This window comes from Aptenodytes patagonicus, chromosome 7 (assembly GCF_965638725.1).
Source record: "Aptenodytes patagonicus chromosome 7, bAptPat1.pri.cur, whole genome shotgun sequence".
NCBI classification, from domain to species: Eukaryota; Metazoa; Chordata; class Aves; order Sphenisciformes; family Spheniscidae; genus Aptenodytes; species Aptenodytes patagonicus.
The window spans coordinates 56,623,429-56,651,251 of NC_134955.1; the positions used below are offsets into that span (position 1 = coordinate 56,623,429).

The 27,823-nt window shown below is 39.6% G+C and overlaps 2 protein-coding genes across 5 annotated transcripts in view; both read right to left on the minus strand.

Moving 5' to 3' along the window:
- Window positions 1-13,103, minus strand: part of DICER1 (dicer 1, ribonuclease III) — a 74,139-nt gene extending 61,036 nt beyond the window's left edge. For all 4 annotated transcript variants that reach the window (XM_076345375.1, XM_076345373.1, XM_076345372.1 and 1 more), the window contains exon 1: window positions 12,990-13,103. The gene's annotated coding sequence lies outside the window, so the exon portion shown is untranslated. The remainder of the gene's footprint in view (window positions 1-12,989) is intronic.
- A 7,356-nt stretch (window positions 13,104-20,459) lies between these two features.
- The window catches only part of CLMN (calmin), a 78,768-nt gene continuing 71,404 nt past the window's right edge, over window positions 20,460-27,823 (minus strand). The window contains exon 13 of the mRNA XM_076345376.1: window positions 20,460-27,357. Coding sequence (XP_076201491.1) covers window positions 27,204-27,357 — 154 coding nt within the window. The 3' untranslated portion in view covers window positions 20,460-27,203. The remainder of the gene's footprint in view (window positions 27,358-27,823) is intronic.

A 27,823-nucleotide genomic window follows, 5' to 3' on the forward strand; every position in this document is an offset into this window, starting at 1 on the left:
CATAAGCTAATTTTCTACCCTTTGTTTCTCAGAATGGAGTGAAAGCTATGTCTGCATATAAACAAAAGCATTCCCAGCTATGCAAATGAAAGGACGATTCCAGACATCAAAGCAATTGTGGTTTACTGAATACTGCATCACTCACTAAATGATTATTGAGGCAGGCCAGAAGGAAAGATAATGGAATATTGCTAAACAATTCCACTTTTTCTATATTATTATCTAAAACCACTCAGGGCTGAGAAATAATGTTTTAAAGGAGTTAAATCCCTGTAAATGGTGCAGTTGAGGGTTTCTGACACCAGTTTGAGTTCTGGAAGCGATGTAACTAAATTAATATAGTACTGCACCTGCCAATTAACTCTTCTGCTGAGCGCAACTCAGAATTAATATATTCCTATGGTTCTTTCAATTCCAGGCTGTGTCTGAATAACTGGCACAACATTGCACTGGAAAGACAGACATACCTGCAGGATCCTGGTCCATGGCCATCAGTTCAAGGGAGTTCCTCTCTTCCGTAACACTAAAATATAGTCCTGTAATTCAATCAGTTGTGAACTGCATTTTCAGGACAGAACACAAATATACTAGTTTCAGTAGAGCCTTTTTTATAAAAATATCACTGTCGATTTTGCTTTACCTGAATTACCAGCTCCACAGCACTGGTTATCAAATAATAGTAGTATCAAAATATAGAAAATATGAAGCAAAAGAAAGAATTCTGTCCTGTTCTTACCACATCAGTTATAGTTTGCATGGAAGCTGTCAAACCACCTATTATTATGCCTAATATCAACTAATTACCACAAGTATAATACCAGACATTTTACGAGTTGCTTGATTGCAGCAACATTAAGCAGCCAACATCAAGCAATCATCAGCCAAAGCTCTGAGGTGTTTTACTATTTCATCAGTTCTGAGTTTCCAGAAAAAATGCAGCCAAATTCTGTGACGTCTACCTGACAGCTGCATCAGCAGAGACCAGTACCTCCCCTTAGGACTGGTGTCCTAAGCTTCTACTCTGGAAGGAATATGAAAATTAGGACCTACAAAGAAGTGACAGCCTAGCAGGTACATTCACTGCAGAAATCCTGGTAATTGACAAGACTGGGAGATGACAGGAGAATCAGATAAGCAGTAGAACACATCTCCATCATTTTGAATTTGGGAAAAGAAAATACAGATTCACACATGATCTTCTGTAGTTATCACCATATCATTCTTCCAATCTGGGTTAACTCGAGAAAATCCAGTGTTCGACATCTTATGACTCCTTCTAGGGCAGGCACATTATGGAAACATTCCTTGACACCTTTTTGTTGGGCAGCTCTGCAAATACTTCAATACTTTCACTTAGCAATGAGTACTGGATTAGGAGTACTTTCTTGCCCTCATTTATCCTCACAGTACCCTGCAGATGACCAATTCCAGCAGGTCAGACCGACCGACTATGTATTCTCCAGAGGTCAATCAAATCCAGACTCTCTGAAGGCATCCATGAAGCAGCACAGAAGGGGATGGAGAGCAGAGCAGCTGTAATGAATACATAACCTTTTGAGTAGGATCAGAAGAAACACTGCCAGCATTTAAATGACAGAGAACTCAATCTAGTTAAGAGGGGATAAAAGGAAAGGAGCAAGTTTCTAGAAGCAAACCAGAAAAACATGAATGCAGTCAAGATCTTGGAAAAGTAGAGATACTTCTGCTTAAAAAAAACCCCACCTTACTGAAAGCCTTAAGATACCAAATTATTTGGTTTAAAAGCAGGGGAATAATCAAGCCTTTTAAGGTAAATTACTCCACCATAACATCCCAATACAGCAAGTCTGATTAAATCAAAGGCATTAACACCCCTCAAGTTAATCTTGATTTATACTGGGAAACTTTACATAGAAGGTTTCTTATACAACTAACCTTTCTGTCAATTAGAAACTTATTTTGTTTTTGTAGTTTTCTTTAGAAACAAGTACTTCCATATTGATATTATTTACCTTGATTTGCAACTATCAAATACAGGCATCTGATTAATTAGGAGGGTAGTGTCACAGCCATTATTAACATTCAAGTAATTACATCATTTAGCTTATTAATTGGTGTATTCCACTATATAGAACAATTTTTCCCCCCTGCCTATTATGCATATTATGGTGTATTTGGAAAGAATTGACAACTCAATTAATGCAAATGTATCTTAAAGTTATAATAATAAATAAAACTTTATATTATGCAAAATAAATACAACTGGCTTTCAATTTCATTGACTAATCATTTGCTTTTATCAGCTATAGTTAATGAGCTGACTTATTTGAGTAGGCATAAAAGATAGACTAAGATGCCTAAAGAGGCAGGTAATTGATTGGTATGACTGTCAGAATGACATACCTAACTTTCAATGTAGATTTGAAAGATTTCCCACTTCTTCCTCAACATTGCTTTCTCAACCCTGAACAAGAGGAAATCTCTAACTTCTCTTTCTGTTGTAACAGATTAATTACAACACCTTTCTTGCACAACAAAAAATCAAAAGTACTATTATTCGGAAAAATGCATAGTTAGCTTTTAACATTTTAAAGACTGAATAGACAGATACTTACCGAAGGTAGGATACAATTCTGACACTCAAAAACTTTCCTTTTCTCCATAACTACATATAACTCATTAAAAAAATGGCCACTTTCATAATTTACAGTTCTAGCTACTTCAGCATCTTTCAAACACATACTAAAACTAAATGGTGGAAAAAAACACAAACCAAAAAAATTCCAGGCTGTAAGTCTAGGCCTTTAAGACTTGCAATATGAAAATAGTTTTGAAACGACATTTTAAAGGTATATTGTTTTTAAAAGTTTGACTTTGCTGCACAGACAAGAGTTCAGAGAAACTGAGATTACTCAACTAAGACAAAGTTCATTCAAAAAGTAAAAGTGCGTTAAGCCCTTATGGGCAAGCTGTCACTGAGAAGAGTGACCTTATTCTTCTTCTAGTAGGATTAAACACAGAGCATATGCAGAGGTTTAACATACCATAATTTCACCAGATTGGTATTTCATTTTAGCGCTCTCAAATATGCTCATAAAAATCTGTGCCTGGTTGTATAGTCAAACTTTTCTAAAATAATCACAGAAGAAATACGAGATCTCTGGTGTAGACAAAATACAGGAAAGTCACTTTGTATTTTATCACTTTTCCTTCATTTTCACACAGCAGCGAGACAAAATGCTGTATGATAAAGGCTCCCGGATCACAGCTTAACATGCATTTAATATGGCAGCACTATACATACAAGAGCATAACTCTTACTCTTCAACCTACATCTGCCTCCAACCCTCTCTTATGCTGGCACAACTGTTTCTTAAGTAATCTGTGACCACATCTAGAGACAGACCGTAACAGAATAAAGAAATCACACAAAATAAAATTGTTTCTTAGAAGAATTAGTCTCCTTAATCCACTTTACCATACAACTTCAGAAATGCTTGCACCGATAAAGCTTAACAACAAATACCACTAGCTGGGGACACACAGGTATTTTCTTTCTAGGCAGATTTGCCATCTAAGATGCATGTCAAACTACAGCCTGAGATACAACCTATGCACCTCGGATGCCTAACAGGAAAAAGGATTTACTGTTTTGAATAGTACCTCCATGATCATATATCCCCTAATTAGAATGCAAAATTTTAAAGAAAATGAGTATTTTATATTAAACTGTTCTGGTTTTCTTTTTAATTAACCCTCTAGATAGTATCATAACATCAATTGCAAAAATTCCTGCATTAAGTATTGGCTACTATTTCATATGAAAATTATGGATACAGTCAACTAATTCTTAGAAATATGCCTGTAAATTGAAACTTGTAAATATTATTTATCCCATAAATCCAACTACAAAATTTTAGCCCGCACTTTAAGTGCTGAACTCCTAACATTGAAAGGCACATTGTTTACATTTTGAATATTCTTGCTCAAAGATTTAATGTATCTTAACTGTACTATCACCATTCAATTACATGTTTTAACAAAAACTGCAGTCAATTTTCACCATAAAACCAAGTTTAGCCTACTGGGAAAAAAACCCCACAGTCTGGAAAATTTGTATAGCCTAACCCCACCCCCAGGTCTACTCTGAAAGCAAATTTATGGGGTGGGGAGAAACAGAACCTTACTCAAGTTGGGGGAAAAAAGAAAAATCAGAAAGTTTCCCTGATTTACAAAGGTGACTTGCCTCTCTCAACAAGTCCAACTTGTTATTTTTGAACTTCCCACATAGTTATTTAAAGACTTCCGTTGTGGATAGTGTGGGGTCCTGTCCAGCACTGAGTTTTGGATTTAGCATGAGAATAATGTTGATAACACACTGATGTTTTAGTTGTTGCCAGGTAGTGCTTTACACTAGTCAAGGACTTTTCAGCTTCTCATGCCCTGCCAGCGAGAAGCTGGGAGGGGGCACAGCCAGGACAGCTGACCCAAACTGGCCAAAGGGATATTCCATACCATATGACGTCATGCTCAGTATACAAACTGGGGGGAGTTAGCCCAGGGGTGGTGACCGCTGCTCGGGAACTGGCTAGGCATCGGTCAATGGGTGGTGAGCAACTGCATTGTGCATCACTTATTTTGTATATTCTTTTACCATTATCATTTTCCCTTCCTTTTCTGTCCTATGAAACTGTCTATCTCAACCCACAAATTTGACTTCTCCCCCCCCCCCCCCCCATTCTCTCCCCCATCCCACTGTGGGGGGCAGGGGGAGTGAGCAAACAGCTGTGTGGTGTTTAGCTGCCGGGTTAAACCACAAACAGGTCCTGAAGCTTTGATTTCAAATTAAGGATTACAAATCTCTACCGCGTTGGTGGTAAACAAACTCGGGAGTTGTTTGGTTTTGTCTTGGGTTTTGTTCCTGTGCATGGGTTGGGGTTTTTTGGTTAGTTTTGGGGGGGGTGGTTTGTTGTTTTGTTTTTTTATATCAGGACAATGATTTGCCTTTCCCTCACTGAAGCCTAGCCACTCTGCTTTCAAGAGCTTTCAAAGCTAATCAAAATATGCCTGAGAACTTGAACACACAATTACCAAAAATATCACCCCATCAATTTCAGAAGAATGGAAAACTGGATAGAGGAAAACATTCATTTTTTAGGTTATTAGACTTTGATTATATTACTATCTTGGAATACATAATTACCACATTTGAGGAAAACTGGAAAAGATGTCCTAAAATTTTAAGTAGTTTCTTGCACAGCTCCCTAATTATGGAGTCACAACTACAGATTACCACTAGATAAAAATGAGATGTTTTAAACTAGGCATAACTTCGGATCTGAATTTCCCAAGCTAATTGCTAGAGCCTAAGTGTTCCATCTTGATTATTGCACTTTCTGATGTTTGTTACCTTTGTTAAAAAGCTGTTAAAGCCTCAGAATATTACTCACTAAAGAAATGTAGTTAAATCTAATGGCATTTTTATGCCATTTTCATAACACACCATAAGCTTCCCCCCCACTTTGGTTCATATCCTGGATTTACCACAGATGATTTTCATATAAAAACCCATAAGATTACTGTAATAATACACCTGTTTATAACAGCAGCTATTAACAATAAGTGAGAAAGTGGAAGGTTGAGAAAAATATGAAAAAATTCTTTTAATTAATAGGTGAGAAATCAATATTCATACAGTAAGGAAGACAATCAAGTGGAAAGTAGTATTTTGGGATTAGATTTCATGAGACTGCAGATCCAATCCCATGGCAACCTAGTGCTAGATAAAGCAACCCCACTCACACTGCTCCTTCCCTTCTCTAAACAGCTTTGACACTTGCATGACTCTTTGGGAGAAAAATAGTTCAGCACACTAACCAAGGCAAGCACACTTGACCTAGGCAAGTTTTCTGCTGGTTCAGGAAGCTGAATTAAGTAGTCAACGGGGATCAGATGAGTATTAGAGCTGACACGAGGAGACAGTTGTCATCCATTTTGACAGCCACTAGACTGCCTACATCAGAGAAAACAAGCAAATTGGATTCAACAGGTTTTTGAGCATCGCTCAAAACCAGACACCAGCTTCTCTATTGCCAAGTGTTGCTGAACTGTGTTACACTAGTGACAATAAACCCAAAAATTCCAGAAACAAAACTTCTTGCTGTCTAGTCCAGAACTAATTGAATGCAGCAGAAGGAAACATCTGGTGGCAGCAGACAGCAATAACAGGATGAACCGATAAAAGATTTTTAACTGTTAATAGTTGGCAGTCAATGTATACATTAGTAGCATTATTGGCATGCTACTAAAAATGCTTGCCAGAAATTAGCACCTGCTTCATCATTATGCCAGTCACTACATGCCCTAGAATCATCCAGTAATTCCTTGTAGACCCTCATCCACTGAGATAATAACCGGTCAATAGACAGTTTTAACAAATCATGAATTTTGTCACTGAAAACTCACCTTCTATTCAGTTTAAGTAACACATAGTCTTGAGAAGACCATTTTCCAGACAATCCAGCATTAATCAAGGCAGGTTTCACTTCTCAACTTCTACATAGCAGAGCATTAACTATGCAAAGATTACCATAGGGAAAATTACTCATCTCTTGGAAGTTGATCATATGTCTTTCAAAGACCCAGGGAGCTCATAAATGTTTTTGGCATTCTCCCAGTCTTTTTTCAATGAACTACTTCAAGGCAAAAATGCAGGCCTACGTTGCCCATTACCTTCATAAAACCTACACCTCCTCCTCCAGAGCTTTGTCAGCTGTCACAGCTCAAACTCTTTCCTCTCAAATCCCAGGACAAATTCCTCAGTACGTGGTATAGTCACACTTCTTCAGAGGAAGATTTCACTAAATCATAGTCTTTCTGATTACACAGTAAACAAATCAGCTGATCTATTCAGCATATAAACCTATGGACTTGAATATCTGGGTATACATTTCTTAATTTTTTATCTATAATCTTTGAAAGTATACAGACAACTTTTTCTTGCCCTATCAGTCACAGCTTGTTATGTTTCTTTAGTGTCAAAATAAGTCAAATCAGGAGGCTGATGCTGACAGAGTTCAATATTCTTTGGAAACAATGAAGAAAGGAAAAACTTCCTCCACACACTTTTTTTTACAAGTAGTAAAAAATAAGGCAGTCGATGGGATTTTGTTTAATTTGCATAAGCTAACAGAAAATGCAGACCTTGCTTACAATAACTATAGAAATAGTGAGAAAGAGAGGGATAACTCCATGGCTCTTAGTAACATGCTTCTGTCACTTTCCTCTTACAGTCTCTGCCATTCATGCTGACTCCGTTCACTACACTGGTAGAAACTATTCATTACCTAGGGTCAATTTTCCTCTTACTTTGCCTCACAGAAAAAGGAAAGCATAAGTAGCAAGAATAATAAATGAAGAACACACACATCTTCCTGGGGACTCATAGAACATACAACAGAAACAGAGGTTCAAAACATTTTGTTTGTTTGTTTAGTAGTGTACTTTTTCATGCCCATTATCCACCTCCAATAGTCATTTGGTTTCTAAGGTCTTGGAGATCACTGAGACAGCACTATGTTAGACAGCAAGAGTAACTAAAAATGATCTTCAGTAACTTGGGGGGTGGGAGGGGCATGTCTTTTTTTCCCCAAAAAAAATTTTCACAGACCTCATATCACTTCTTAATAACTTTACATAGCAAATTGACAATATAGGCATTTAACTTCAGTGGAAAGGTGGCAAAAGGTTGTATGCCACTGAAAAAATGAGAGGCCAAAGCTTTTAGTTGTATTGTCAGCACTTTCTTTCATTTTATGTCCTCTTCCAAAAAGGAAAACCTACTAGCCATTGACCGTAAAGATAGCAAGGCAGACAGGTTTGTCTGCTCAGAAATACAAAGCTTAAGTGAGGAACTGAAAGTCTTACTTGAGATTGATCCCACGCACTAATAGCCTGATTAAAGATGATCAAATATAATCAATTAACATTATGAATTCATAAAGCCACAATTAGTAAGTCAGCTTAAATATATCTAAATGTCTTAATGTAAAAAGGCAGAATATAAACATCTAAAAACTGTCTTTCATTTAAGCACTTGAAAGATAAACTCAAAGGAGGGGGTGAAAAGAGATATACCTGAATTAGCTTGCCAAAACTCAGAGTCAGTGAGAGAAGTTAGGTCTTCTGAATCCTAGACAACGTCCTAACCACTAGATCACCTCTAGAAGTTTTTACTATCAACTACAAAGCAACTTCACCTTTAGGTAGGTAAGCCTTTTTCATTTCTTCTTGAACAAGAAAATATACAGCCAAAGTCATCATAAAGAGCCAGTAACAGTTGCAAGAAAGCTGTAAGAAACTTGATCTAGATCAGAAACAAAGCAGACTTTGCAAACAAAAGAGAAACGTGAATTGCAAAGTTAGCCAGCCCAGACATGCTTACATAGCCAAATCGTCTCAATGGAGTCAAACAAATTAACTTCAAAAAGCAAGCTGTATTTGCCTCACTTCCTAAGGAAAGGAAATTTATCCTATCAGCAAGTGGACAGGTCTAAAACTCCAAACCAGTTTTAAAAGATTTTTTAAAAAATCCTAAATTCTTAAGTTTTCAAGGAGACTGATTTTTTTTTTTTACCACTATCCAGCTACTTATTAGCAGCCTTTTCCTCAGCAGAGATGCTACATGGCTTGACAATTTATCAGGAATTAGATTCCAAAAGAGGAGACAAGCACTGGAAACCAGGTTTTAATAATTAACAGTAAGGGGTTTGGGGGTATTTTTGTGTACAAATGAAAAAACACAAGGATATTGATGAGTGATTTAAAACAAAACATTCCAATGCCAGCTAAAATAGTTCCAACCTGACCACCTCTGTTTCCAGCAACCAATCCCTCAAGTCAGCAGCCCCTCTGCTGCATCTCAGATATAAATTCACACTTATTTGGTGAACCCAAAGGAATTGATCCTTTATGAAGAGTAATGGAAGATGCAAAACACGGGCAGAAATTGATCATGCCAGCTTACACAGAGTAAATACTGAGCCATGGACATAAAGAGAAAAAAAGCACAGCAAAAAAAGTTTTTCTACAATACTATCATGTATTAGCAAGGATCAAGAGAGAACACTTTTGGTTCTTTTTCCTTGGTAAGAAGGGACGCAAAAGTAACACCTGTGCCAACCAAAACAAGGATCACAGATTTAAGAGTGTGTTCCACTTCAGTAAAAGCCACGACAAGAGGTACTAAAGTCTCTCGGATTCAGGAATATTTATGCAAGGAGAAGTTGGAGAATATTGCTCTTCCTTCTTTTCCCACCAGAGAAGGCCATTTCAACACCTCCAGCTGTGCAACAATGCAAGTAAATTCCTTGATACTAGTTTCAGTTCTCTGCTTCATGACTCCAAAAGCTGCAGGAATTTGAAGGTAACAAACATCACAGAAAATTTACTTAACTAATGCAGTTTGCAATATACAGTAGAAATAACAAGGGAATTTGAGATATACTGCTCAGCACTCAAACTTGAAAAATTATGTTACTAGGTAAGGCACGCAAGAACTACCAAAGCCAAGAGTCCACCTAATATAATATCATGGCATACAATGAAGTGGGTACTGCTTTGTCTTGTAGATTAAGTCTTTTGGAATGGTTATTTTAATAACATTCCTACATCTGCCCATCCCCCCAAAAGATCAACATGGTTTGAACACCAAACCTTCAAACCCAACCAAAGACTGCAGTAACTTCAGCTAAAAAACCTAACTTCTAGTTTTTACTAGATATCAGGTTTCTTCTCGTTTATCATGATACATATGGAAGTCATGAAAGGCTAAAGGATGAAGAAAGGTGTCTGGATGGTGTAAAGAAACATCATGCTTTTTCTTCTACTCCAATCATTCTTAGACTTCAGGGCAGAGTGTTCTAAAAGCATATTGCACACAATTATATAGAGGCTCCTGTTCTGTACAATACTATAATTATACTTTTACTTTCTTTAAAGGGAGCCACTTCTGGGGGGGGGGGGGGGGGGGGGGGGGGGAGGAGGGGGGGAATCAAACTTCTGTGCTATCAGTCTGGAGAAATTACTGTTGAACATATGAAGGTGATGGGATATAGGGGTCAGTGATTACACAGCTAGGCATTAGGACATGAGGGAAGCAGAGCATAGGAACCATCTTGCTGTTCTGCCAACAATCTATCAAGCTCAGTATACTCCCTAGTTTGTACCACCTACACGAGAGAAAAAAAAACCCTGGATTTCCTCAGAGAATTACAGAATAATGGAACAACCCATCTCAAAGAATGTTTTGATGTTCTACCTGCTGCCTGATAGGCTAGATTATGCCCTGAAATAAAACTCCTGTCTGTAGTCTTAGCACTTACTATAAAGCTCATCATCCCTAAAGCATGCAATCCTTTTCAAAATCTTCCTGAACTCTTGCTCTCACTTATATTCTACAGCTTATCCGAAGAGAAATCAGAGTATTTCAACTCCAAGATTACCATATCCATTTCATTAAATGGCTCCTTGCTCTTCTAAGAAGGATACACATTTCTGTATTTGTTTTTGCCAGTAATTTGCATTCAGTTACAGATCAATGCACATTTAGTCAGTTCATACTGAAAGTGAACATGGGTGAAGTAGTGATACTCAGACTCTAATCAGCTGTTAACTTTTCTGAAAAACCAGAAAAGTACTTTACAAATTTTTGAAATGGGAAATGAGAAACATCTGTGGAATACACAAAAACCATGACAATAGTTTTTTTTGAACTGCAGGTTCTGCTTTTTTCTTCTCATAGGCTACAGAAGATCAAAAAAAAAGTGTAATGTCTATAAAAACGTTAGTACAATATTATGTCAGACAAAACAGCTTTCAAGCTTGTTGGCTTCCCTCTACCAGTAACCAATGGAGGACACATACAAAGGAGTAGAATAGCAGGGCAAGCAGGAATACCTTCCACTGACCAGTCACCTTGATGTTTACTGAGTATGAGAAGATACTGCTGTGTTTGATAGTCTCTGATGATTTTCCCTACCAATTAATTGTTTCAACTTCCTTGTAAACTTCTGGCATTCCCAATATGCTGCTGCACGAGGTATTTTAGTTACACATGGTATAAAGGAGTATCTCATTTGTTTTGAATCTGTAGAATACAGACATCTTTCAAAAACAGGGGAAACAAACAAAGAAAACCCCACCAGCTCCATATCTACTTTCTTCATGACTCTAAGTTTCATAATGTCTCTTATCCCTCCAATGGTACCTCTTTCCCTGAGTAAAAAGCCCTAGTCAATTTTCGATCTACCCTTCTCTTAGCCTAATACAACCTTTTTGAGGTAGAAGAGAGATAAAGGGAAAATACTCAAACTGCATTTAGTATTAAATATATGCCATTGTACAAATCCTTTCTGGGGCCATATCGATGCCATTTTCTTCTCAATTAACTGTTGATTCTAGCATTATTCACCTTTTGACTGCCGAGTACTGAGCTGCCACTTTCACAGAACTGTATCACCAAGATGCTTTCTTGAACAGCATAGCTTATTCAACACTTCTGAAAAAATATGTATTTTTTAATCCTATGGATTAATATATAATGAAGTAACAATCCAATGATTATACATGTAAAAGCACCTTCCAGCTGAAAACTTCTGGTAGCATCTCCAAAGCTTTTAAATAGACTGCAACATATCTTGTAGACACAGACAATGGGAAAGACCCTCTTAACAGAAGGATTCAGGAGAATAACTGTAGCATAATATAAATCAATTTCAGTTTGTGTCTATACCAACTTGTTAAAACAAACACCACCACACAACTTACTAAACATACACATGCAGTTTGCATTTCAACACAGCATCCAAAATGGCTTATAAAAAGTAAAAAGCATAAAACTTAATACAACATAGTGTAAACTGAATGTCTGAAAAGTTAATTCTGTTTTGATTTTCTATTTTGTTTGTTTCTCTAAAAGTGGTAATCACCTCCCAGCCTACACACTTGCACCACTTGAGTCCACCACACAACTTGAAGTTCAAAATCTTAACATCAAAAATACTCATAACTGATCATCTGAAGTGCCAAACATCCTCCCGACTTTTAGCAGTTGAAGTTAACTGAACCACTAAGAGATTCACTTTTTGGAAACAAAAATTTCTGGTTAATGATAATACACAAAAAATATCCCTTTTTTTTTTCCAGATGTCAGTATCGCAATCCATTTTTTACTCATTCGAGTTTTTTTAGATTACCTAACACAGCAACAAACTCCAGTGCAAAAGTATTTGTCTTTTTAACCTTCTTTCAACTTAAGACCACGCAGCACAAGGTCCGCCTTAATTACGCTGCCACTACGTTTTTTCACTCCATGCGCTGCCTTCATTTAAACTGGAAGAGGACGGAAAGGAAGCAAAGAGAAGAGCCAAGAGTTTCGTACACCGCCTTTAACAGGAGCACTTCAGAGTGGAAACTCTTTCACTACTCTACACTGCCTTCCCCAAGCCCATCCCAACACGGCAGAAGGGCTCCAGAGCCCCCCCAGCCCTGGGAGGCAGCGCGCAGGCCCTCCGAGCGCCCACCTCGGCAGGCCTCAGCGCGGCTGCCTGGGGGGCGCGGAGCCAGAGGAGACAAAGCCGAGGGGCCGGAGCGCGGCCCCCGCCGTGCGGGCCCTGCCGCCGCCCCGCACGCGGGGCCCGGGCCCTGCCGGCGCCGGGGCCCGTGGGAAATTGCCGAGGCCGATCCCGGAGCCCGGAGATCGGTGCTGGCGGGCCCGGCGGGGCCCCGCGGGCACGGGGACCGCCGCTGGGGCGGAGGCGGGGCAGACCTAACCGGGCCCCAGCGGCAGGAGGGCGGGGAGGGAGCTACCGCCGCCATCCCACCCCGCTCGGCGGCGGCGCCGGGGCTGCGGGAGCTCAGGCTGGCGAAGGCAGCGGCCTCCGACACCCGCGCTCGGCCGCCATGCAGTTCCCAGGGCGAGAGGCAGGCGCGCCCGGGCCGCCATCTCCTACCTGCTCGGACGGGACCCAGACCGGCGCTTCCCCCCACTACAGGCCGCGTCTCATTGTGCTGCTGCTGCCGCCGCCGCCATTTCGCCGCCGCCTCACTCCCCCCAACTGTCAGGTTCCTCCATTCACCTGGGCCCGGGACAGCCTCCGCCTCCTCCCCCTCCCTTTCCCCTGCGCTGCCGGCCCTACGCAAACGGAGTACCTCCCCCACCCCTCCCACCATACCAACGGGGGCCGCCCAACGCCCGCAACGCAAGCCCGCTCCGAGAATTCCACCCTGCGCAGCTCACACGCTCCACATCCCCACGCTATGAAAGGAGCCAGGCGATTGGCGGCGAAAGCCGGGTAAAAGGTGAAAGGTTCACAAGACAGCCAATGCGATAGCGGCATACAGCAACTGCCCGGGAGCCGCCGGGTGGTCCAGTGGCTCACGTGTGTGCGCGCTCCCCTCCCCCCGCCGGAGGACTGCGCGGCTCTCGGCCCCCGGCGCTCCCCCCCGCGCACGCGCTTGGGCGGGTCTCGCGCGCGCGGGGGGCGGTGCGCGGCAGCGCTGAGGCGAGGGCGGCACCCGCCATCTTGGGGGGTAGGCCGGCGAGAGCTGTGGGGGTGTGGAGCTGCCGGGGCCGCCTCCGGGTCACCGCTCATCCCTCTGAGGCAGGACCGGTCACGGAGAGACGGCTCGGAGGGGGTGGGGTTGTCCTATCGTACGGCTCCAGGCAAGCCCTGGGAGAAAGGCGATCCCTTTGGCAGCAACAGGGAGTGCTGGGTGACTTTGGCCAGTGTCTGAGCAGAGTGGCGCTGAGCTCTCTTATCACTGTGTAGCGAAATCCCACCTTTCCATACGCTCGGACCGTCGTTTCCACGAGAAGTGTCCTTCCTGCCAAAGGCAAAGTGCTGCTTTTCCACTAGGGAGCTGGTGCCCTAAGCCCTTGCTGGTGCAAGGCCCAGAAGGTGGAAGAAAGGACCACGGGAGGTGGTTGGGTGTACGTGTACTCCCTAAGCAGCAGCATCTTTTGCCATTGCTTAAGGCAGATTGTTGATTAGATGGACCACTGGTCTCACTCCCAGTTTCTTGTGAACACTTGCTTGAGAGACATTACTAGATGCCACTAAATTTTTTTTTTCTTGGATTAAACAGCTGATGTAGGGTAACTCTGTCACCATCAAAACCCTTCAGCCACAGATGAAGAACTGACAGGAAATATGTGGTGCTGAAACACGGGAACACAACTTCTTTTGTGCCTCACGTGCTGCTGTTGTCCAGCTTTTATTTTCATGACAATTGACATAAAAATCTGGAAGCTGTGTCCTTGGAAAACTTGGGGGAAGCGTTAAGACAATGAAAAAGCTCTGAACAACCTATCTACCTAACTAACTGGGCTGTAGCACAACAAGACGGCCATACAATGCGTGATGTAGGAGAAGGTTCAGTTGTAAGTGTGAATCACCTTAATGTGGTCGCTAAGGTAGGACATAGGACTGGAGTGAATCAGTTTACCAGAACTAGCACATTTGGAGCTACCTTAAGGTTTATTTTAATTCCAATCTCAGTTAATTTTAATTCAGTTGTTCCCACCTCCCACAGCGTGGCCTGCCAACACCGTTCTCTTTGCGACTGGTAAGAAGACTGAACCCTCCTCACAGAGATGTAGCTAATAACCAAACGTCCAGGCTTGATTACTGCATGACTTAGATCCATAGCCACAGCCTGGACCAGATAGATGCTTAGGGCAAGTACTGAAATGGGTAACTCTTGTAAATTCAAATTTGGAGTTTGAAAGTCGCTTGGCCTAGTATAAGTCCTGATGGATGGTCAGAGAGCTGAAATGCAATAATCACATCACACTTGTGTCTGGTCACATCCCCAAAGAAATGGCAGTTTTATGGAACCAGGGAGGAATTGTCCTGCTGAATATCTAGTCAACAATTACAATAGTGGTGGAGCACAAAATTGGGGCTTCACTCCTGAAGAGCTGTGTCTGGAAGTGACCATGAAAAAGCTGTGTTTGGCTCAAATCACCCTACCCGTTCTTCAACGCATTGTACTCAGCTTCTGCAATGTCAGTGAATGTTTGTCTGTGTCGATGTTCAGCTGTAAGATTATCCTGTTACTCTCCATGGAGTTAATAGCTCAACCGTTCTACCTTGATGCCCTTCTTCTCAGGTTTTCATTTACATTATGAAGAAATTAAATTGCTGACCAACAAGAAAGGGTTTGGTTGTGGGTTGGTTTTGTTGTGGGTTTTTTTTTCTAAGCATGGAAAAAAGAACTGTGCCAAAAGATGGACAGAAGTGGTGAAAATCTTTACTGTTACGGACCACATTTGCTTTGGTGTCATTTTAACTGGTAAATGTACAATGTAGTTTTCAAGCTGAACTCTTCTTCCTGTCCTTCACTCACACACATGTCCAAAAGCTCTATTACTTTTCAGTAGTTTTCTTTTTGTGCAAGAAAGAAGATACTATATTTTACCATAATTTACCATCTTGATGGGATACACGCACTTAAAGGTCAGAAGAATAGGCCTACCTATAGTTCTAATGAGCGGTCAGATCTACGGACTGACTGCTCATACAAATCACCACACCAAAAATGTAAAGATATAGCCACATGGGCAATGTGGTCACTCTTGTGGAAGAAGATCTTTAAATAATGTAAATATACATTGCTGGCCCCATTCTGCCTCCTCCTGGCACCTCCTTTCCACAGTGGATGGATTTGGTTGTGTGCTGTATTTCGCTGATCCTGTTTGCCCTGTTGCAAAACCTTGCAAGATGTGTCAGGTGCGCAGGTACAGCACCAGTTTCACTTGTGTTAGGCCAGGTGACCGAGTTAGGAGTCTCCCAAGATCACATATACTTACACAAGGACTGGAGATTGTCCTTGTTGCCTAATAAAGATGACGATGACCGTAAATGCAATGCAAAGCCACTTCTGGCCAGCCACTCCCCTTTTAAGTTGTGCTGAAGGCAATGTGTATGCAACGGAAGATCTGTCACTGGAGGTCCAGCCTCCCTCGTTCCATCTGCATTCTATCAGGGACTTACCATCTTCCTTAATATAACTGTGCCTACAAAATCAGTATGAGAAGATAAAGCTAACTGGAGCACTCTAAGGTTCATTTAAACCAACCTTAGCAAAATTATTTCAGATTAAAAGTGATATAGAGGCCTAGGGTGTTATCAAATTAAGTGTTTTCTTGGCTCAAACCTCTGTTGCTATTTAGAGCACGTCTTCTGTAATGCCCATGTTATTAAATATTACAGTATTAGGTATTTTTATAGCATTGAAGGGGCATCCTTCTGTTTTTTATGGATGGAAGAATAATTATATCCCGTGACAAAAGCTTAGGAAGAGGAGCAGCTGTTCAGTCTTACCCAGTGGGAGCTGTCAGAACATATGGGTCTATTTTTCCAATTTCAGCTGAAGTACTGAAGGAAATTGGCATTCTTGATTATTTCTAATGTAAAATAGAGCAGAAAGAAACCCTCCTTAATCCTGTGCAGGCCACGATTAAATAATGAATTTTATCCAATTCAAGTAAGTTCAAAGAGAAGGCAAGCAGAATACGTAAAACACAGAAAACAAAACACAAATGCCAGGAGAATTCTGGAAGTTATTTTCATATAAAAAAAGGGTGTCTTTCTCTACAGCTACTTCCTCCCTGAGCCTGCCTGCTGACAGGAGTTTTTGATTTAAAAGCACATTTAGGATAAAATTTGTGCTATTCCTTATTATTCTATCACCACTGTCCTCTCTCCTTTATAAGAAATGGATATTTTATGTCATATGCTTGTATAATGGCAGCTGACCTTTGGAGTTTAAGCCCAAATAAAAAATTGACTTTTGTTGATTGCACAAAATTCTTACAAAGATTTTTGAAGAAAAGTAAGATGAAGTCATCAATGTGATACACAACTCTAAAAAATTCCACATATTTCAAACTGCTTGGCATCCAATGTTTGGTAAAAACCACACAACCCACCATAAAATCAAAGCAAACAGGCAGTTGGATGAAAAGAATATAACAGCCCAACTAATTAAAATCCAGAACAGAATAAGTAATAATGTACCAAATTACAGCTTTCCCATATTTTTAGTACTGGAAATACTGCTGTTTTACTCTATGGGATAGCTGTTGTAAGACATCAAGAAAACAGACACATTCATCTCCCTTCCCCTTTTTAAAAAATCATATCAGTAAGGGATGGGGGAGTTGTTTCTGTTTTTTTCTTGTTGGGTAAGAGTAAGAAAAAATTGTGTTTGGGTTAGAAAAGAGGAAAATTGCAATTAAAAAAAAAATCAGTGTGTCACAAGTAATTGCCTTTGTTCACGCTATAGAACTGTGTAATCATGCCAGTGGAAACCAGGCTTTGTGCTTTTTGGCTCTACGTGTCTCATCAGGTTCTAAAATGGACTCTGAGCAGATTCCTTCCCGCGAGACAATGGTGACCTCTGTTGTTCCCTCCTGTTGATACCAACCATGATGCTATTTTGTCATTGTGTCACACACTATTTCAGTAATGCACTTTGAAACAAGCTGGCAGTTATTGAGGAAACACGGGCTGAAGTGTTGCATTCAAGCTTCTGACCAAGAAAGGATGTGTCTATTCTGCACCCCACTTGAGAAAATTTAGCTTGAGACTTTCCTCTTAAACGGCCCCTGGTCTGGCTACCAGGTTTTTCAGTTCATAGCTGTGAATCACTGCAGGAAGGAGCAGTTGCAAACATTTTAAAACACAGCGCTAATAATAACATCTGCAATGTATTATGAGAAAAAGCTGCAGGTATGATTATGGAGAAGGAAGATGGAAGAAAGAAAGAATGAACCTATTTTGAACAAAGTCCATTCCTAAAACTGGAGCTGAGATTTTAAAAAAGCATTAGGTTGCAGAAACTTTTTGTTCCCCCCCCAAGATGCTATTTAAAAAAAATTTTTGGCGTGCTTTCGCACTTCAGTGACCCAGACTTCATAACTCTAAATAAGGATGTGTTCCCTAGTGCAAGAGAAACTTCAATATTTTTAACTGTTTTAGTGTCTTTTTTGACCTCTTTAAACTGCTGGTCTACCTTTTTAAATCAGTATAAAAAATGGGATATCAACTCTTTCACTCTTCCTATGCAGGGACTCGGCATCAATGACTACTGCCTAACAAAAACGTGGCTGTTCCTGATTGTGGAAAGCCATCGCTTAGCAGAAGCGTAACTGGGAATCTCTTCTCATCCATCACTGACTTAAGCAAGTCATGTAATTTCTGCATTTCACAAGCAGCTGCAATGACACAGTACAAAAGATCTATCATGCAATAATTAACAAAAGTTCCTAATGTCCTTGAAATACACACTTTTTTGTGCTCCTTTTTGCCTGAGAACTGAGAAATATCACTTCACAATGTATAAATGTACTTAGTTGCTGTATTTATGCTGATTCTTGCTGACATGCAGAAAATACGTATCAGCGAAGTGATAAATCAGTTCCCCAGGGTACAGATCAGCCATAAAAAAGTAATGCAAAAATAATCAATTCAAAGTATTTACAGCAGATGGAGCTATACATTTTGCTTTGATCATATGTTACATGATATTCCAGGGTAAAGCGTACAGTTTGGCAAGGACAGAGAACTGCCAGTGGTACTGTCTAACCAAGGAATGGAGTTAGTCACTAGAAGGCATTTCATAAATTATTGCAAATAACCCTCCTGGAAATAATCCTTGTAACATCAACAGAAATAGCAGCTCAAGAAAAGGTTATTGCTGTATATCGGTGTCTTAATAGAAATCACAGCTCAAGTTTCAGGTTTTGTTATATCTGCCCAAGCAGTTTGAAGGCACTCCTGCCCCTGCTGGCTTCTGTTTACCAATCAGGTAAAATTAAGCACTGAAAAGAGAGCAAAGGTTTCAATATATACTAGCAACCAGAATATATGCATGATGTCCCACAGGTTATCCGTAGGAGGTCTGGGCTCCTACACGACCAAAAGTGTGCATACTCGGCATGCGTACTTGCACACGGTTCCTTACCTGAAACGAACCCTGTGCTTGTCTTTATCGCTGCCGTGATCCAGATGGGTATGTTTCCTATCCTGCACTTGCATCTTCTTTAAGCTACAAAAATTGTGGTTACGCAGCAATGACAAGGGAGATTATTTTTGTAGTTTCTGTCAGAATTACTTTTATCCCAGAGCAGTGAAAAGAAATCAAGTCCAACAATTCCTATTCTTACTGTGTTTGAGTTTGAACTAAAGTTTGGATCCCATACTCTTGTCAAAAAACTTAGTCTACTCCCACATTCTGAGCTGACCCATCTTGCATATTTGAACTTGATCACCCCCCCCAGTTCACTTGCAAATTCCTAATCACAGCGTCGGTTGCAATAAATAACCTGAGTAAAAATAAAAAAACCCCACAAACGTTTTATTCTCCACTTAAGCGTCATTCACGACACCAATAAAAGCTGCTGGTCTCAAATTGTACATAGAGATCTTAAAGTTATGGTAATGAAGTCAGCACCGCTAACAGGACTGACTTATCAAATACCCCAAATTCTCAACAGCATTATGAATATTCTCTTACTACCTACAAGCATTAGGTGTGGGGGAGGATGGTCCGATAGACAGGTACCAGCTACTGCAGGGGTGGGCAGAAGCACATTTGATTTTGTAGAAAGAACAGAGGAATATTTAAAATTCCTAAAGCGTGATACCCACCAAACTTTAATTGGAGAAGAAGCACTCCTACTCCATTCCCCATATACTGTTCCCTTTCTCTGCGTTTATCCAGTTTAGGTATCTTTTTAAGGAGACAGATCATGGGGCTGATTCTGAACTGTATCGCATCTCTGTCATACTTTATTTTCCTTTTCTCATATACTGCAAAGTGAATTAAGGTGTAGGGGGAGGAACATAGTAAATATGAATCAGTACTGCACCTAGTAATTTACTAATCCACAAGTCTAAACAGTTACGTAGAAACAAGCCAGATAAACCGAACTGTAAGAAGAATAATATAATTCGGCACAACTATTTTTGTAAGCTTTCCCATGGCTTGCCTTTATAATGCCAATTTCTATGCATTAATAAATTACTAAATCTTCACCTTTATAAAAAGTTAAAATTCATTCTGTTTCTTGACTAGAATAGAAGTTTAGATTCTTCCTCTAAAATTAAAAGTAACTTTTTGGGTAGGTGGGGATACAATGCACTTTATGAATTTGCTCTGTTTACTGAGGTCTTCCCTGCTAAAAAGTGACTATCGCTTCTGGACATGAAAATGAATGAATTAATAAAAATAATATATAATAATTTATATCTTACACATAATATAAATATATAATATATAAAGTATATATTATAATGATAATAACGCATAAATAAATAAAATAAGAACAAAACGGTGATCTGAGATCTGAACTGAGATGTTTGAAGATATTTTCTCGGGAGGAAAAGGACAAACCCACAGATTAACAGATTATATACAGGAAGCCTGTCCATTTATTTCAAAATTGGAGATTTTATAAAATAAAGTGGAACTATTCGCTAGTAAATACTATTCTTATTACAGCATAACAGTTTCTAAAAACATTTTCTTTTCTAATATACCAACTATACACAAGAATATATCTTTCTCACAAAAATTAGCTTTGAGCAACAAGTGCAAACATTCAATACAAACCACTGATTGAAAGCATTCAGAAGAAATGTATTTGAAAGTACACAAGAATGCATCTCCTTCAGTATATCTTTTGATACCACTCAAATCCTCCCAGCATTTGTTCTCATGTAAATAAGCATCATTCCTCACCACTTGCCAAAGAGAAACATGTATTTTAAATATTACATTCCTTCCTTACAAATTATTTCTTCAGCTTAAAAGTCCCTCATTAACTCTTCAGCAAACTAGCACTTTACAGATTACATTTTAAACTGGAGAACTTTAACAAGAAAGCTAAAACAGTTTCTTCAGCTTTTTACATAGAAGAATACAATATCACAAAGTGGTATGCCTACTAAAATATGTTTTGTTTTGTTCAAGATAAAAGCAGAAGCTGATTTTTTTTTACTACAATAAAAATAGACTTATTTGACTTGTGTAAGTTATTTGGCATTAAAAAATGACTGCATTAGTTCTCTGAAAAAATAAGCAGCATATAATTTGAAAGTTATGTGATTTAAATCAGACCAGTCATTTCTAACTAAACACTGGTGATTTTCTGTTACAGTCTAATAATGGCCGTGGATCAGGACCCCCCTGTACGAACTGGTCCTTGGACACAGAGCAAATCTATTCTGTGAATCAAAGAGATTCCAGGAAGGCCCAGTTAAAGTAATGAAATTACTTTCGGAATAAATTATTACCTGACCTGAACACAGCAGTGAAGGCCTGGACCTAGCCTTTCTTGGAATGGTAGGTTTTAGTATTTCTCACTGAGGTAAAATTAATTATTCTTATTGCCCCTTCTAACATTTTCATGAGGAAAGAAGTATATTAATCACCCCGAGGCCAATTTTATGTTCCAGAGACATAAACTTAGACATTCCCCTCATGGTGAGAAAATAGCACAGGTCTCATTTTCCAGTATCAGCAGTAGCAGCTGCCTGGAAAAGAGTCATCAAAAGTGCCACCGAGGTGGAAGTAAGTTTTCCATGTCTCACATTTAGAGGAGGAAAGAAATACTGTGATGTTCCACAATTTCAGTTAAGATAACCCTGAAATGGACACGGCACTTGAAAATAAAAGGGTTAATTTTTCACCCTTTCTGAGCTCTAGAGTTGTGTCAAGCGATGGACAGAGTAAGCAAGCTATCCCATTCACAGTATGACTTTTCCGTATCACTTAATGTGCATATACCTCCCATCCTCCTGCATGAACAGCTTCACAATCTTGGGGCGGCGTGGGTGGGAACAAGCCATACTGCAAGTCCTGTTTAGATACAAACCTGGAACGTGAACAAGTTGGGCAGCTGTAAATTAGTGTTATCAGTGGTATGCCGAGTGGAAAAATTTGATGGTATTTACCTGACAAAAAAATGCACAATGTGGAAGTACAAAAACTTCGGGGTTTTTTGCCTCCATTCAGATCCACTACCTATTAGCTCAATGGAAAACAGCGGGGAACCTATTGTCAGGGTAAGAGCTTTCAGCTGTAGCGGTTTGGGAACTTTGATGGCCGCATTCCAGCCTGTAACCTCAGTCTTGTCTTCCAGCCACTCGTTCCCCACTGCTGTTCTCTTAATCAAAAATGGAAGTTGATGTTAACTTCCTAAAAGAAAGAGAGGATTGATCCTGCAGAATTTAGGCAAACAAATGCTGTGCATACAATGGGGTTAACTGAAGTCAGTGGTATTGTTTGTGTACATTGGATTTGAGGGGATCCAGCGCTAAGGGCAATGCATAGGCTTCAGCTACTTCCTGGCCTATGTGATTAATGTCGATTTAAGTCCCCTCAGGGCCAGATCCTGTAGTGTGTGCTTAGCACACAGATGTGTTACATTGACTTCCACAGAAGTAGAGGAACTGAACACATCACTGGATGCATTCAAGTTTGCGCTTGGCAAGAAGGGACTCCCAAGTACGTAAAGCTAGCATAAGTGATAATGCACTACTGTAACTATTATCTGGTTAGATGGCTGAATATGATACCATGTACACTGGCCAAATTAATCTTCTAAGCTCTGATTCTGTGGGCATTGGTGCAGAAAACCCTAAAAAAACCCACTGGGTATTGCATGGTACCCCTGTAAACTCAATGGAGCACTACTTGGATAAAGAAGTTCTAGTCCTACTGAGCTGGAGTAAATTGAGAGTCTCCAGAAGATGTAGAGGATTTAAGTGTGTTTAGACACCAAATATCAACATGTAGAAATTTCAGCCTCAGGAAGTTTTAATAGAAGAAAGTAGCTTAATCACTCAGTATATTTTGCAACTTTAGCTGAAAGTTTAACATCACAAAATGACATATTGCTATGCAGCTTTAAGAATCACACAATTGTATTCAGTCATTTCCCATGTTTTTCAAGTCTACTATTCATTAAAAACTCTTCTCCTGTTTCCAGTTTCCAGTTTTCAAATGGATGACACAACCGATGCATAGCTTAATGTTCATTCTCATGAGTCATAATTAATAAATAATCATATCACATACATAGAATTTTACAGGTACTCTTAAAATGGTTTTACAGTTCTATTAAATATATAGATAAAATAATCACTGCTATATAAAAAAATCATTTTAAAACAGCTGAACTCTCAAGCTTTGCATAAAAGTCTGTAGACACATTCATTACAATCTAGAAACTCAATAAAAATACATTTTAGAGCTCAATCCATCAAAAATATTCATGGCATTAAAAAGTGATTGTCATTTTTTTTACTGTAATCTGTGCTTGCCCTATCTTTGCACTGATCCATTTCCTCCAATTTGGCAAAGGCTATATTCAATTCAGTTTGTAGATTATGTGACTGTTTAACTAATTTCTTTAACTCTAAGACATCTGCCCCATACATGTTTAGCGGGGTTCTGTCTTTAATAGCATCTCTCTCCTTGCACTTTCTGTAACACCAAAATGAAACACTTTGCAGTTAAGTTACATGACTACAATAACATCGAACCATCCTATTATAGTTGTCTCTCAGTCTTTAATAGAGCTTCTGTGAACAACAAACATCCTTTATCCAGTGATCCTCAAGCACTTCCTGACACTTACACTTCACAATACTCTGCTACCCACACATTTGCTCAACAACAATAGGTTTTAGAAACGGTCTTAACAGATCGGTACCCTTGTGTATCTGAATTCTGCTGCTAAATCAAAATACCAAATGCGGTCAGTGCAAGCTTAGCATTTTTCAAAAACCCAGGCAAAAATTCAGGAAACACTTCCTTATTCAGACAGTGCACATATCTGTTGGAAAATGGAGAGATGATAGATTGCCCACCAGCCTTTAAAACCTCCACTACCTCAAGCCAGTCCTCTAGCCAGCAAGTTAAAACAGGCTTTGCCAGAGTGAATGCTTCACCATCAGGCTTGTAGACTGTAAGCTCAGAATAGGACACAAAGTCTAACAACAAGCAATGTTTTCAGAATAGGACACTTGCATTGAGGGATTGGATCTTGCACTGTGGAAGAAGAGATGCAGGCTGACAAGTCAATTTAAGTGGGGGAAGCTGCAGCTTATGCAGATGTCACTTCTTGCAGTTCCAAGTAATGGCAAAACTCTTGAAGAGTTCAGTCTCTTTTCATGCACAGTTGACCATACCAGTATAATCACTCTTAACTCTTTACCCTGGATCTTCTTACCCATGGCATGGCTGAGTAAGGTACGCTGCTTCTGTTATAGCAAAACCACAACCAAACCAACCCAAATATGGAAAGCAACTTAATACCAAGTGTCATGGACTAATTTAATATTTTTTTCGTCTATTTTGCATGGAAGAAACAATCTCCATCTCTTAATGGGAGAGGCTGGAAAGCGTACATCAGTTAAAACATTGGGTGAGATGATCAAGACAATTGCTGGATGCTGTTTGGCATTTAAACTGCTCATTTCACTGCTTCAGTCACTGTTAGTCAGTGGGAGGTGAGAAAGAAAACCCTGGGTTTTCTCCCTCTTGGAAGAAAATACTGTGTAATGAAATTGCCAGCATCAGTGCATTCCCATTCACATTTCCATTCTTTATGGATGTCAGTTGTTTAGATGAGACATCCAAAGACCTGCTCATTCTGATTAATTTTCTTAGGAGGAAGGAGGGAAGACAGAAGGGAGCCTACTTTACTTGATTGAACTTTGATAGCTGTAAAGTTCTATGAAAAGACTGTAATCCAACTACAGATAATCTCTGCTGAAGACTAAGAAACATGGAAGAACCAGAGAGAAAGATACAAAGGCTCAGAAAAAGCTGTCATAAACCCAAGGAGCCTATGAAGAGTGGCACATAATGAAGAGCTGTCAACACTTTTGCACCAAATTAATGTACATTGCTACTTGCTGCTATTAAATAGCTGCCATGCCCCAGCCTGGTATTCACTAGTTTTCAGGATAAGGATATAAAGTTTCTTGTATTAAGTTTTATTCTTTGAGAGAAAAAGCACTAGCCCTTCAATGTTATATTTTAGCCTACTTCAAGAAAGCATCTTCAAAAATTCTAATACAGGTTTTCTTTTGGAAGAAAGTATCACTGTCTTCATCAACAAGCACAAACAGGTTCATGCATCACAAAATTAGATGACTCAAAATGTTGAACATTTTCATCAGTAAGATGAAAGACTATTTTTTTACTTATGTTGATTTACACTGAATTAAGTTGGGAAGTTTGGATCTGTTCCTCACCAAGCACAAAGGATCTTATTTTTAGGTTCATGGGGTGAATCCAGCTCTAGTCAATGGTGACAGGACAGAATAGGAAAGATTTCAGTTTTCTGTTGACTGAAAGAGGTTCAGAATTTTACCTTCAGTGTTTAAGATCTCCTGCCATGCACTGCTGCTATTGAATTCTAACTGCAGCTTGGAAGAAAAATCCCAGGGAAACAAAAAGGTTATAAAGAAGAATGAAGTGTGATGGATGGTTAGGATTACCCCAGCAGATAACATGACTACAAACAGGTTTTAAATACCTGCAAATAAATTGCTATATATTCTGATATGTCCTGATCCCAGGTGCTATTAGTTCAGCTGAAAACTAAGCCAGGACAGAGATACACCTTATGCTAAAACAAATATGTAAAACTTCTAGTCACGTGTTGTAACTTTCACTCAATGTAAATTATGAAACCCCTCATTTTATGAAGCACATTGCAGTCAACCTGACGAATTTTCAGGTGGAAGCAGCAACACGACATCGTCTCATAAAGCATACTATGAAACTCAAAATGTGCCAATGAAAAATAGTGACTTCAGTAAAAGTCACACAGAGAAAAGTTACTGCTATTAAATTGAAGACTTCTCTTTTGTCCTGAATGCACGGGTGCACCTTCTCTGGCAAAAATCCTAAATCAAATATACTAAAGTGATCACTGATGTGGACAAAAATTACAAGATGCAGAAGTGGCTCAACTGTGTCTATAGACAAGCCACAGGAGTCTCTTCAGTTGCACTAGAAAGTCAATACCGGCTGTCAACATTTCTCTGCATTTAGTTTTACATCTGTCATTTCTTTCTCTATTGATTTGGGCACTTAAAGGATATTTCTAATCCTTTTGCTATGCATTTGTGCCTTAGTAGCCTCAGCAAATTAGGTTACCTATTAGTTTTTGTATCTTTAAAGAGGAGAAATCTTCATGTGATCTGGTAAGTAAAAGCAGCGAAGAACAGGAAGCAGAAGCAGCCTCAGAAGCAGAGAGGTACTTCTTTAAAAACAAAAACAAAACCAAAACCATGGTATCTGTTCCTGATAAAATTATTAAACTTCTTGAACATCTTTTCAAAGATGGCCACCATTGGTAACGTACAAAAAGTGTATTTCTTCAGGTATTCTCTACAGAAGTTTCTGGGCTAAGATTTCCCATATGATCCCTCCTAAGAAGCAGCTAGTATGTATGTTCTTCACACTTCTCCATACCCAATTTATTCCTGCAAATTAAACATAACAAAAGGTGCAGCATAAAAATGAATTTAAATCCTAAAAAACGAAACTCCCCTACCTAAATAAACCCTCAACCTGATTTTGTTGCTCCACTGGATTGCCATTGGAGTTGTAATCAATTCCTGGGGTCAGCACGTTCCACCACCTGCAGCTCTGCTCTGCCTCCAGTTCTCTCAAAGAATTCCACAGAAAACATGAAAAAACATTTCTAGCCTTGCCCCTGCAGGCGGGCCAGATTCATGGGCAAGTCAACACCACCCCTCTTCCACAGCTCTCAGGTTCTACCTAAGTAAATGAAGCCAGAAGAATCATTTTTGAAGACTAGAGCTCTGAATTGTTCATATTTCTACTGATAATTATCTGGTTTTATTTAGCATCTTATAAAGCAAGGCACAAATGTACAAAATTGCGTCTACTAAACCAGGTCATTTTTATATATATTTACACAATTATCATAATATAAAATGTGCTTAGACACTGTCATAGCACAACAGTAGAGAAATTGAGGACAACCTGATAATAAACACAAATACCAGGTCCTACACGTCTGTTTGTGCTTCACCTGAAGGAACATATTCATATGCAGATACACAAAGCAATCCAGCCGCCGTCCTTTATTTTTCCACACCTCACAGAGATCAAACTTTGTGGCTAAGAAGTTGAGGAAGAAGTAAGAGGCAGTAGACCAGCACCCAGAAGAAAATGATGAAGTAGAATAGCTCTGGCTGCTCAACAATGGTAATTTCATGAGTTGGTGCTGGAGTCTCACTTGCTTCCAAGTCCTTTTTCTTCCTGAAAACAGAAGAGAATTTTATAAAGAGGTAGGAAAAAGAAGAAAAAACCCTCATGGTTAATATTTACTGTAAAGATCAGAGGACGGACTAAAAGACAGCAGTTTAATGAACCATTTCAGTCTAGTCAGTTGGAGTCCAAGCTAGACTATGAGGTGCATAACAGGCTTTAGCGGTGTGTTCCCTTAGGAGCCAATGTACATAGCAATTAATCCTCTGAAAACTCTGGACAAATTCTCAGGTAGTTTAAATACATGCCATTACAGTACAGTCCTTTGACGTAAGGTGATTTCCACCAGTCTAAAAGATGCCCTTTTGTATGCAGAACAGTAAACATAGCTCTGGGCAACACACATGACACGTTCACAATTTTACTTATACACTGTATCTGACTTGATATACTTTCCCCAAATCATCTACTTTCAGAGCTTCTCATGTCAGACACCAGAACATTAAAGAGGAAAAGC